The following is a 12,965-nucleotide window of genomic DNA, read 5'->3' as shown; positions in this document are numbered from 1 at the left end:
GCAGATACAGTATTTGGCTTGGAGGGGTTTACAAGATCAGGAAATGTTCCTGGAGAACTACAAAAAAATCTTTTACAGTAGCTGTTTCTGGGTACCTGGAAAAGTCAAAGTTTACTGCCTTGGAAAGAAGACTGATGCAACTATATTTGCATGTTTCTGACTTAGCATTCTGTGATGGCTGACATCAGTTTGACCTTATGGATAAATGAATGCATTTTCTTCAGATGATGCCTCACCTATAATCCTTTCAGCCTTAGATATTAGCACTTCTAGCACTTCTCAAGAACAGCCTGAAGCATCAGAAGCTGAACGAAGGACCGTCTCAAGAGCACTTTGATTCCAGAGTATCTTATTTGACCTATCCTTGTTGTAAATGCAGCTCTATAGCGTTAGCACTGAACTGCTCAGTAGGAAGCACTTCTCTTGTGAAGCTTTTGTAAAACATAGGGTGTGCTGTGGGTCTTATACTTTCAAATGTTTAACAAGCTCCACGGTCACCCAAGGATCACTGTGGTCATTGGGTAGTGAATGCTTTAGAGGTGACAAATCCACTGTGAAGTAGAATTTGCTCTATCCAAAGAGAATCTAAGATTCAACTTATAAATTTACAGGAAGGCTGAGAAAAAGGTCTTTCTTGCCAGTTCCAGAGGTGGTAGCGTGTGGAAGATATCATAAAAATTGAACCTTCTACTTGTTGCAGCAACTTGAGACGCAGCAAAGCGTTTTCTTCCCTGGAAGCTGTACATGCAACAATGGATCTTTGTTTGCTTGGCCCTTAAAAGAATTTTAGTTCTTCTCATTAGGCACCATGCAGTAGTGCAAGGGATTAGGTCATTTCCTTCCCTCCTCCTCTTCCTGAAGATTACTTGATTAACATTTCTATTGTATACTCTAATTAGCATGTTCTTGGCTTCAGGCTGCTTTCCCCCTATTTATAATCTCCTTAAAACACTGTAGTATGACTTTAGCTATGTAGAATAGGAACTTCTTGCACAGAGATTACATGTGACATAGCACAATGAAAGATTAATTAGAGAATGGGGTTGGCCAGTCAGCAGTCTTCCCTTTCTTTTTCCCCCCATGCACCCTTGATTAGATTCCCGAGGACCCCGTAATAGACTTAATACTTCCAAAAGCATGAAAAGTTTGTCTCTTTCTGATATCACTGGCTTTGATCAGAGTTCAACCACGGATTCAGCAGTAACAGAGGTAAGGTGATGTATAGTGCGTAAGCAGGCCGTGGACTGAAAAATTTAGATGGCTTTTCCTGGGAGCTGGGTATATTCATATATCCATTCAGTACTGAGTACTTCCCCTTAGGGCCATTACAGATCCTCTTCTCCATTTTTTTGCCGCCATCTCAGTATTTTTTTCAGTTTCCTTTCCTCTGTCTCCTGTGTGCAGCAATTTCAAGCGCTTGTTCTATGTGGGATTTTTATTCCATTCCCTGCCTGTTTTATTTAATGGAGTGATCAACAAAGACATTTTTAAAATTTCCTTCTTGGATTTTAGCATTAATATATCAATCAGTTTAACACCAGGATGAAGATCTTGCCACTCGGACTTTTTAGCTGTCTGCGCTCTGGAGGACCTAACGTTGGCTTTTGTCCGTATCGGCAAGGCTGTCCTTTAACTGATACGACTAGAAATGCATTCCTCCTCAAAGCTCATTTTGAATGTCATGTGAAATCATGTAATTATATCAAACTGTACAGCATCTGCTTGTGAGTCAGATATAAAGGGGTGTATCATCATGTTCTTGCCTTGAAGTTGTTAAAGAAAGAACCTCCCCTGCAGTTAAGCATTGCTTCATGAAATTAGCAGTGATATCTTGGGCTACAGGCTTGAGGGTTTTAGAATCTGGCGTGGTCAGCGACATATCTTCTCAGGGCACAGCTGGGCACCTGGCTGGCAACAGCGCACGTAAGGCTATTGCTTCCAGTGCCCAATGCAGAGCAGTTCTTGTGTGGGCATGGCAGGTGGAGTGGAAATCATTAAACCTTTCCTTTAAAAGTAAAGGACAATGACACAAGAACAGATGAATAGAACGTGACTGTGAATAAGCATAGACTGGAAAACAAAGTCTTTAAAGCCTCAGTAGGGTGAGATTCTGAAAAAGCCACTTAACGGTGCAGCTAGGGGCAAAATAAGCCCAAACAAACCCTACTTTTAAGATGGGGCATGATCAGCTATGAAGAGGGGATATATGTGGTATACTTGTCTGATAGTAGAAGATTGTACTCCAGAATACCCTGGGTCGCTGATACGGGAGTAGGTGGGATATTGAGATGAAGATTGGCATCTGTGGGAAGCTAGGTTGAACACTGGAAGGTGTATCCATCTGCAGTAGCTCATTAGGATAAATGAGTCTGCACCGAACCCTGCTGCTGCAGCTAGAGTGCTGTGAGAACCTGAATTAGCTTGGGATATTTTGGCACTGTAACTATTTCTGTGATTGCAACATGAAACTGTCCCACAGGTATGTTGACCTGGACTTTGAACAGTGGTACCTGAAACGCAAAAATAAATGAGCTGTTAAAAGCAAATTAATCTAAGTCCTACTTTTTGGACTGACCATTCTCAAAACAGTACAACTGAAGTGTTATAACTTCTGTGAGAAGAATAGTACAACCTAAGAGTGTTTGTATCAAAGTAACTTTATTACTTTAGTAGCTTACACCAGTATAGAGCACCTTTTGTACCTATGTGGCCATATCTGCTTTAAGCAATACTAATACAATCCTGACATTAAAAACAACAGCAGCAAAACTTAGCCTTGGTTGAAACAGAATAAAAACTATAAACCCTGTGTAGGTCAGGGCTACGAATAAAATACTTGAGGGTAATAGGAAAAATGGGATTAGATCACTCTTCCAGCACAATGAAAGGTGGTGTTTTAAGGTTCTAATAGTTATCAGTGGAAAAACTAGGTTCATGTGCCGGTACAGTGAGAAAGCTGATTTTGGCAGGGAGGAGAGCTAAACTTTAATCTACATGTGGCTGGGTGAGTTTCTGGCTTTAGTGATGTAACTGATTCAGGAGGTTCCTGTCCTTTCAGTGGTATCGGCACAGCTGGCTTGCAAAATAACCCCACAAACATTAGGAAAATGATTTGGGTTAAAGTAGTTGGGGATTTTTTGGTGGTGGTGGTGGGGGGAGGGGTGGTTTGCTTTTATCAGTTCGGTGATCTCTCTGCTATGAGAGTGACCATACCATTTCAGATCTGTATTCGATAGAGTGTCGTCTTTGGCCGGAAGTGGAAGCCTAGCGAAGAGCAGAATAAGGGAACGCACGTGTACTGATACTTCTCCAAAGCTCTTCCCAGTGTTCAGCAGTTTGTGACCCAATGCCTTCTGGAGCAAAAGTGTTATCTTTGTGCTTAGTAGCCTTTGAGAGAAAACAGTCCAGTGTCTTTGAGCTTGTGTTCATTTTTATTATCCAGACTATCCTATGGCAAGGAGTTCCCTAATTTACTTTTTCATGCATGTGACAGGATCACGGAACAGCACAACCTCACAGTGTAACTTGGAGATTAACATTGGTGTACAGAGTGAGAAGAGAGAAAAAGGCATATTTTAACCTTGTTCTTAGCAGTGAAGCTTGCTTATGTGGATTTGCAATTTGTGCTGTGTTAAGCATTATGAACAAAAAGTTAGTTTGACAGTACTAGCTTTGCGTGGTGCTGTGTAATGCACCTCCCCTTCCCTCCTTATGTTCGGCTGGTACAACTGTTTGCATAGCCATGCTGTGAACTGAACTGGGAAACAGATCCAGCTGAAAAATACCCGAGCAGATAAACCAACTTTTAAAAACGTGGACACCTTCACTGTGAACTAGATCAAGAAAACCTATCTATCTGTGCAGTTGCACTTGCAAAATTGAGATGTTGAGCCATAGCTTGTAGGAATATAACTGCTGTACTTCCTGCCTAGGAAAGGGCAGCAGAAGTGGCAGCAATGCCATCAGCTGTAGAACTTAGGCTGTGATGTGACATAACCGAGTATACCTCATTGGAGCCAGAGTAACTGTGTGCCTCCTTGGCCCACTACAGATGTGATGTAAAACTTGATGAAAAGGTTAGACTACTGCACTGCAACTTAATTGCTGCAGCCTGAGAGCGTTTGTAAGATCAATTATATCAGGCTGTAACTCAGAAGATGTGGTGTTTTGATCACTTTTATGGCTCAGGCATTTAAGTGATCTAACCCACTGGCTTGGTTCAGTGATTTCAGTTTTAGTGGAACAAGATGAGCTCAGAATCTGACCTGGCACGTGCAGATTTGTCTGTCTTTGTGTGCATCCTATGGGAATGAAGAGTTACAGAATCAATGGCCGTGGGAGTCCAGTGTCTGAAAGTAGCTATACACAGGTGGCATCTGTGGGTGTTTTGAGCGTGTCAAATTCTATAGTGTTAGTAAAATAGGGCTAGCAATGCCTGAAGTTTCTGCTGTTTTAATTCCTTCTGTATTAAGAAATCGCTTTTTGTGTGGGAGGTGAGGAAAACTAGCTGTGCTAATCAGCGATAATTAAAAAAAAAAAAGTATAGCATGCATGGGTACAGTTATGTAAGACAAATTGAGAAGGAAATAGAACAGTATTTCTCTGCAAATCTAATCCAAAGAACTGCTGGGGAATTGGGCTGTGGAATACAGTTTTCAACACACCCTCTGCTTCCTTTTTTCCTTTTTGGGGCCCAAGATTGATGAATTTATGGGATGGTAAGCAGGATGCAAGCTCTGACTTCCGCCAATGGTGTGTAGTGTGGTGGTGTTTACCTAGCTTACGTAAGGCAGAGCCAGCCCCTGTTTAGTCAGGCTGCGTTACCAACTGCTTAAGTAAAAGCACACTAGAGCAGAGGCGCTCAGTCTGGCAGTTGCTGGGTTTTAAAGGAGTTAGTGGATTTCATGCGTTTTTAAGCAAGACCAAAGGTTTTTTCTTCTCTACTGTGTAGAAGTATTGAAAGCACAAAAAGATACTGGTAAGTGCTGTATGCCATCTTTTTTCTATTCTAATGTAGTGCTTCAGTCTTCTTTATAAAAGCCTCTTCCATTGCAGTATTTTTTCAGTGAGAAGTTGAAAGATACTTTCAAAGTGAAACCTGAGAACAGGCAGTATGTTGCAGGCTGCCTGACTAAAACTGGGAAGAGGAATTCAAAGTGCTGCTTATACCAAATGCTTTGTATTTTGTTACGAGTGTCAGTTGCTTCTTGTTTTTAGGGTGCAGAACAAGATGCTCTGAAACTGTCAACTCTGTCTAATGAAATCATACCAAGGGGAATTTTTCACAAAGATGTTAAATATTTGTGCTCTCTAGACTAAGAATGAGTTGAATTCAACTGTTTTTTTTTTTTCAATATGATATAAAAAGCCTGTTCACAGAGTACATTACTGTGATAACATCTATTGAGTAGACAGTAATCTGGTACATAAACTGTCTTGTCGGGACAGTCAGAGGCGCAGAAAAAACGAAACGGCGACATTCGGGTTTGTAGAACTTGTGATTTTGTGCAAGTATGGGGTTCTTTGCTATATATTCCAGTTCAGGTGCATCATACACCCTGGGTACTCCCTGTGCTTAGTCATCAAAGCATAAAAAGCTCCATTTATTTGCTAAATTGCCCTTTTAAAAATAGTGTCTATATTTTGGCATGAACTCCTAATCAATCTGTATATGGAAGTTGTGCTCCTGTCACTGACTTGCAATGAAAGGAGAGACTGCTTATTTTGAAGATAACATTGCATAATTTATCTGAAGGCAGTAAGGACCATAATATTGTTAAAGGACTCTGATTGCAAAGTTCTCTATGTCGGGAAAATTAGTCCTTATTTCTGCCACTTTGTACAAATATACAAAGTTTTTAGCTTTCCTACTGCTGCTTTTGTAATGGACTCTATAAGGATGTGGTTAGGTAGTGTTATGGTTAATGAACACATAGCATTGTCCTATCAGCATGCCTCTTCATGTCATTTTATGGCTTTGTAGTTATAGCATATATAAATAATCTTTATCTGAAAAACTGAGTAAGAAATAAAACCTAGCTTTGTGTGAAGCAACAGTCAAGGTGCAAGTGTAACCAAAAACTTGTGTAGAAAGCTGCAAATTAAGCTTCCGAAGTAACTCATGTGAATAGCTTTCACAAGACTGTTAGCTCGGCTGATTCAACAAGCATAGCTTTTATTTGGCCCTGGTGCTGCAGAAGTAGCCAACTGATAAGCTTTGTGTTGTGTGAGGTTATATTTTGTCGTAGGTCTATCTGAAAGCTGACTTGGTGGGCATAGGTGGTAAGGAGATGTAAACTGCGTGCAAATGTAGCAGTTTGTAACTGGTGAAGAGGTTCCCCCCCCCCCCCCCCCTCGGCTAATTAAGGTTATAGATAATAGTGCAGTGACAGCTTTAAAATAGCCACCTTGTGCTAAAAGACAAATGTTTTCAGCTTCCCACACACAGTCTGAATTACATCATTTATAATCTGGGGGAGGATATCGTGGTTTCCTCAGGGGAGGATCAGCTGTTACTTTTCATAACTGAAAAAAATGCTGGATTTTTTCAAGAGAATATTTTCAGAATTGATTTTTGTCAATCTGCTAGAATGGATCATTATCTATTATCTAACTGCTTCCCTTTAGTTTTAATGTGCTTGGCCACCTTCCGATCTCATCGATGGCAATTGAGAATGACACTACTGAAGTTTGCAGCACTCTGAATGGAATCTGGCCCAGGTACTTTAAGATAAATTTTCCATCTTGTGGGAAGGAATGGTATTTTTGAGTGCTGTCAGCAGGTACAGATTTTCATATATGAGCCTATAATAGAAGTCTTGTTCTGAAAGGTTTGCCCTGTTCATTGGACAAAGATGTCTATCTTCACGGCACGGTTCCTGAGTTTCGTAAAACTGCTGAGGACTGTTCCGATTCGTTTTGTGTGGATGAAACGAAACTTGAAGTGGAACACTGAATGCCAGCCCAACTCAAAGCGTGGTTTCTTAGACTGGAGAAAGCTAGCTGAAGTCTCAGCGCAAAGCAGCAGTAGCTTTGCTCTTGTGCATCAAGTTATGTGCTTTTGAAACAGCCCACATGCAAAGTGCCTTTCTCATGCTATGACTCTTGCATGCCGTGTTCTCAAGAATGCTGGCCTACTAGTGGTAAATGTCCTTGGTATAAAGATGCTTTATTTTGTTTCCCCTCTGTTAGGGATTTTGCAGATGTTCTCAAGGCATAGAAGCAGATAGTTTTGCTTGCATTGTTTTATGTTTGATATCCTGTGCAGGAAAGACTGTTTGCCCATTACAGAGTCTGGCCTTGTATGTGGGATTTTGGTGTTTTGGTAGTGGTGTTTTTTTCCCCGGTTTAAAGATATGTGAAAGCATTGAAAATAAAATGGAACTTGTTTGTATATAGTGGATGACAAAGCTTATTTAGATGTTAAAGAAAAGGTGAATGGTTACAGACTAAGGAAAGAATAATCCATACAAAGTCCAAAGGCTAGGCTGACCTGCCATGCCATGCTCCAAGGCTTATTCTGTGTTTTTAGTTTTTATTTTCTTTCTGTTTTGCTAAAAAAAAAAAAACAAACAAACAAACCTCTTTTTTCTAGACGGGGGGGGGAATAAATTATCCTTCCTTAGGAAGGTAACCTAGCTCTACTGGTGTGAAGCAAGAGTGCAATCTGAATACTTAACAGCTGCATCATTACACCTTTCCTATATATCTGCAGTGAAGGGTGCAAGCTATAGATAGGATCTGCCTGATCTCACAAGTGGTATATAAAACCTGCAGAGCCTAAAGCTCCAGGTATATCTATGAAGGAACATGAACTGTTTATTTTTAACTGGAAACTGAGAAGCGTGAGAACCATGGCTGATAAATCACAGAAGAGTATTATATGTTCATATGCTCCGCTACTCAGGTGAAAAGAAACCTAGGAAAAACAGTCTGTTATTGAAGAATAACTTTCCAATGGCTATTTTAAGCATCATATAGTAAGGAAGTGATTTCCAAATTTTTGTCTGTGCCTTCAAAAACATAGTGATGTAAGGAGCTGTGTTCGCTCGCATCAGTGTAGATCAGCAGTAACGTTATCAGTATCAATGGAGTGGCATTAATATGAGAAATGAGCAAATCTATGTATAAAACAGTCGCTCTGAAGTGTGGCATCCTACAAAGATACTGATGCTTCAGGATTGAGGAAGAATATCTCTTCGTAAGTGGTTCATACATGGTGGTCTGCCTGCTAGAAAGTGCTAGCACAATCGAGTTATTTGAAATACGTCTAGTGCTGTAAACTCCTGTACTCGTACTTTCTGACTGTGTTTGTCAAATCTGGCAGCTTGGACTTGAGGGACTTCTTATCAAGCCAGAAGGCAGTCTGTTGGGAATGGCTGGTTTTTTTTACTTCTCTCTGACTGCTTATTGCCTCTTCCTTCTTCTAGACTTGCAAATATTTTCAACTTGAGGGACGAGTATTCCTCGAGGCTGCTTTGTCTCTCATGGTTACCTTAGCTTTGAAGTTCCAGTCCTTTAAATCAGGAAATTCAAATCTTCTCTTTGAAGAGACAAGATATAGCCATAGAAGAGAAAATGCAACACTGAAATACTGCGCATGCATTAAGGAAAGTTTGGTTTCTGATCTTGCAGTTAGAAGAATGCCTAGCCAAAATTGGTTGGATCGCTAAGGAGCTTAAGTGTGTGGATGGAGACTGTCAAACTTGGGTCCTAGTTGTGTTTAGTCAGGTAATAGCGCTACTGAATGTGAATTCTTTGTAGTTCAAAGAATGCTTTAGGGTTTTACATCCAAATACAGCTTTAATTTATAATGAGCAAATTGTGGAGGAGAGGGGTAAGATTTTGGTTCCTTGACATTAATGGAGTTCCTCTTAATTTGTCTCTAGCTGACCAAAAGTGCACATAAGATGCATATTTCACAATTCAGTCGTGTTTGGGTTTGCTTCTTAAAAATGTCTTGAGTTTCCTAAAATGAATTATAGTCTTAGAATAATTTAGGTTGGGAGGTCTTCTGGTCTAGCCCTGCACTGAAAGCCTGGCCGGCCACCCTAAATCAAGTTGTTTAGGGCCGTGTGCAGGCAAGGTTTGAATATCTCCAAGGAGAGAGATCCCACAGCCTCTTTGAATTTTGTTTTCCTAATAGCTAATCGTGTTGCAGCTTGTCTGTTGCCTCTTGTCCCCTTACTGCAGACCTCGAGCGAGAGTCGGGGTCTCTTTTGTCTGTACCCTCCTGACTTAATACAGAATTACTAAGTGAAGGAGCTGGATATGAAAACTGCAAGGGTTGTAAAACAGAGGTCTACAAATAGCAAATTGTACTTAGGAAAAAAGTAGAGAAGCCGTCTTATGCTTTATTTCTGTAAACCAAAAAAAAAAAACTCCAAACCCTAGAGTATGCAGATATAGAATATACAGAAGATAACATTATAAAAATGGAAAAATGTACATTTTTGCATTTGAATCAGCATATTTTTATTTTAATTTACCCATTGACAGAGGACTTCTTTTTATACTGTGGAAGTGTTTTTTAATGCAGTATTTTAGAAAAGGGCTAGTCTGGCACTAGCTACAGTTGCTAACAGCCTATAATGCTGGCTCTGTGTTTAGAAAATGATGGTAATTTATTACAAAGAGACTTTTATTCTAGTATTTTTAGCTCACAGCAGAGTGTTTAATGAATCTCTGCTTGAGCTCATTGAATTTAAGGTTTCCCCTCCCCCTGCACCATTTTAACCATTAAGTTACTGCTATTCTAGTTGCATTTCTGAAAGCTGCACTTAGTCTACTAAATAGCTAACTTATTAATTCCACAAGGTGCTGTGCCCTAATGCAAACAAGATCTAAAGACGCTCCATAGTAGCCACTAGAGATTAATCATAAATGTTGTCTCATGATCAGAAAAGACAGTTGAGTGATTGAGAATGAATGGTAAGCTCAAGCTCATGGTTCAAAAACAACGAAAGCTTAATGTATCTCTGGGTCCCCCACTGAAAATGGCATATTCGGCAAAAATGCACAGACCGTTAAGCTTCACCTGTATCTGCTCTGAAGCATGCAAACATTGTTTTCATATACCCAAGACTTAAAACTTCAGGTAGTGAATGAAGACAAATAGGTCAGATGCTGATGTTCAGCTAGACTTGACCTAACTTAAATCACTAAGTAACTAAAGGCATGTCAGATCTGCAGTGCTCAAGGAGTATTAGTCCCTTCATTGTTACGTCCTGTAACAACGCATGGTTTGCTAGGTCTCCCCAGAAAATAGTGCCTCCAGATCCAGAGACTAGTTCTCAAATGTGACAGGAGAGATGGCAATGATATACATGGCTGTTCCTTCTACTACTTAAAGGTAATAAGAAATGTAGCTTGTTTTCTGCTGTAGCACTCCTTGCCTTTTGTGACTCTAGAGACTAAGAAGAAGAAAGAAACTTGTAAGAAACTTGTGTTGCCCTTCCTAAATGAATTTAAAATCCTTTTTTCAGTTTAGATGTCATCTATTTCCATTCCCTCAGTTACACATGACAGTACTGTGCAAGTTACCTTCCATGATTTTTTTTCTCTTGACTCCAAAGGAACTGGTTTTCAGAGTAAAAAGGTATTACTTGTTTATCTTCTTTTCTTATTCCAGCTTCCTATTCTGTGATTGAAGGATGCTAATTAGTACCCATCATAGGTTTTGTGTTAACTGCAGGCGGTTGTGCTCCCTGAACAGCACCTTTACCAAATCCAGTCATGGCTTTCAGAAACTATTCTCTGAATGCAAGTTGCTTTACTCCCCAAAGCTGTTCCCTTCTATAGTGCAGGACTCTGCACAGATAAGGTTTTTTATGCTTTGGTCTCTTTTCTGTAGCAGAAGCAGAGATCTTGAGGTAAACTTTTTGTGTGTTGTAATAAGTTCTATGATTTTGGAAGAATGTAGGACAAGGCTGGGATCCTGTAATTAGCACCTTATTCCTCATCAGTAGTGAAAAGAGCCTTGAAGGGGAGTTTCAGAGCAGTCTGTGTTGTTCAGAGCCTACTTCAATGAAGCCTAATTCAGCTATGGCCTGAGATGCTGCTACGAAATTAATGGTCATGACAAAAAGCTAACTTGCGCTGTTTTGTTCAAGCAGTCAGTTGCTTAGTTGCCTGCTGGCACTGCAGTGCCAGGTTCTGTCTTGTGGCTTACTTGATTAGCCTTTCCAAACTCTCTTAAGAAGCTTTCTGTATTCTAAGAACAGAAACGTACTACGTGGACAGGTTTTTCTATACCAACAGGAGAAGACCCATTATGTAATTTAGTGCCTCTTTCCTGTCATCTCAAGAGGAGTTCCTCTTGTAAATTCTTTTTTTTTTTTTTTTTTTAATCCAACTTTAAAAGGCTCGTAAGCGTTTTCCAGTTTAGGAGTGGGGATGTTATCCCATGGCTTGTTTAGACTCCTCTCCCGTGGAAGAACATTTGGTTTTCATTCACCAGCATCACATTTCAGTTGGACTAGTCTTTGGAACATCATTGGAACAATATGATGAATATTTGTTATTTCTGAGAACAAAGTGAGTCTTCCTTTTGGGTATAATACATCAAGCAGATCATACATGTGTAAGAAGTAGCTTATATGTTGCACAGAATTTTTTTTAGGGGCTCTGAATTTTGTATATATTTAAGTTCAAATTATGAGTTTTTACTGTTGGTGAGTGTGTGCAGCTCAAAGGTTCTGAGGCATGTAAAAAAATGAAGTTCAAATGTTCAAGGCATGCTTTCGAGGATGAAGCATGTTGTTCTGCTCGTGACAGCTCGAGATTTCGTACTCTTGAACCTTCACTGGGTAAAATAACAAGTGAATTTCCATTGTTTATGCTGGCCCAAAATAAAGTTGGCTAGATTTCTTTAATTGTGAAACAAAAAAATGTATTGCAGAGCAGCTGAGCATTAGAAGTTAGACACTTTTTCTTGAATTAAGATTTTTCTAGTTAACTATTTTCACTACTGAAGTCTGTCACATGAATCTCTTGGCTCCTTTTTTGGTTTCTGCTCAGTCATGCTCCTCAAGAAGAGGTTACTGACTGCCTGTTCAGGTAATTCATTAAAGGAGTGCCCTATAGTTGTTTGTGTGTAATTACTCTTAATGAGACTTAGAAGCTGACTCTGTGAATTGGAGTTTTATCTTTTTAGCTTTATCTTTCATGAAATTTATCCCCTAGGTGAACAGAGGGGAGGTTATGACATACCTTTTTTGTACTAATGGCAAAGATTAAAGTTCTTTTTTTAATGCTTGTCTTGCTACCTGCTTGAAGTGAGTTGATTAGTTCTTTTTCAAACACCATAAGGTATGGTGGATGTCGTTCAATTTTTTTTTTTTTTGTTACTCTGATGGCATTTACTGGTCTTATGCCATTTTGTAATGGGTAGTACTATAGATATCATAGCTGCTTTTCTTCTCAGTTGTTAGATGTCAAGTCAAAGGACAACCATTGTCTACATTAGCAAAAGAAATGGGAAGCATTGCATGTGAAATGCAATGGCTAAGATGAAATTAGTTGTATGTGGAGAAGACTGAAGTGAGGGGGAGAGCTGCCGGGGAGATCAATATGCAAGTGGAAATAGATGATCGTTTGGGGAGGAGATTAAAACATCAGGAGTCTTTTTTAAGACAATATGTAAGCAATTTGCACCTTAATGTAGATGCAATTATTTTCTAGTTTTGATATTACATACTTGCAAGAAGATTTTTAAAACAAAGCAAAACAAGAAATGCTAAAGTTGGTTGTAGAAATACTTAAACATAAAGATATATTTATAATTTCTATAAAGTTATAGACAGAGGAGGTGTTGTTAAAGAACCAAGCTTCCTTAAACACTCAAAGCTAGATTGTCTCGTATCACTGTCAGAAAACTTTCCCTGCAGTGTCTTCAAAGGCACATACGTGGTTTCAGGGAATTGCTAATGTTGTGCTCCAAGGGAGTTGCCTTGCCAGGAAGCAAA

At 39.6% G+C, this 12,965-nt stretch overlaps 1 protein-coding gene across 5 annotated transcripts in view; it reads left to right on the top strand.

The window, feature by feature from the left end:
- The window catches only part of PELI1 (pellino E3 ubiquitin protein ligase 1), a 47,506-nt gene that overhangs the window by 23,170 nt on the left and 11,371 nt on the right, over window positions 1-12,965 (top strand). The window contains exon 1 of one of the 5 annotated variants that reach the window (XM_009686907.2): window positions 4,839-4,978. The exons of 3 other annotated variants lie outside the window; for them this stretch is intronic. Coding sequence is in view for 1 of the 2 variants with exons in the window: in XM_068940644.1 (XP_068796745.1) it covers window positions 6,705-6,720 (16 nt within the window). In the remaining variant the exon portion in view is untranslated. Of the gene's footprint in view, window positions 1-4,838; window positions 4,979-6,632; window positions 6,721-12,965 lie in introns of those variants that run through there. One more of the 5 variants, XM_068940644.1, reaches the window with a different exon arrangement.

Source organism: Struthio camelus, chromosome 3 (assembly GCF_040807025.1).
Source record: "Struthio camelus isolate bStrCam1 chromosome 3, bStrCam1.hap1, whole genome shotgun sequence".
Classification (NCBI taxonomy): Eukaryota; Metazoa; Chordata; class Aves; order Struthioniformes; family Struthionidae; genus Struthio; species Struthio camelus.
The sequence above is the reverse complement of the archived record's forward strand: the minus strand, read 5'-3'. Positions and strand labels throughout refer to the sequence as shown.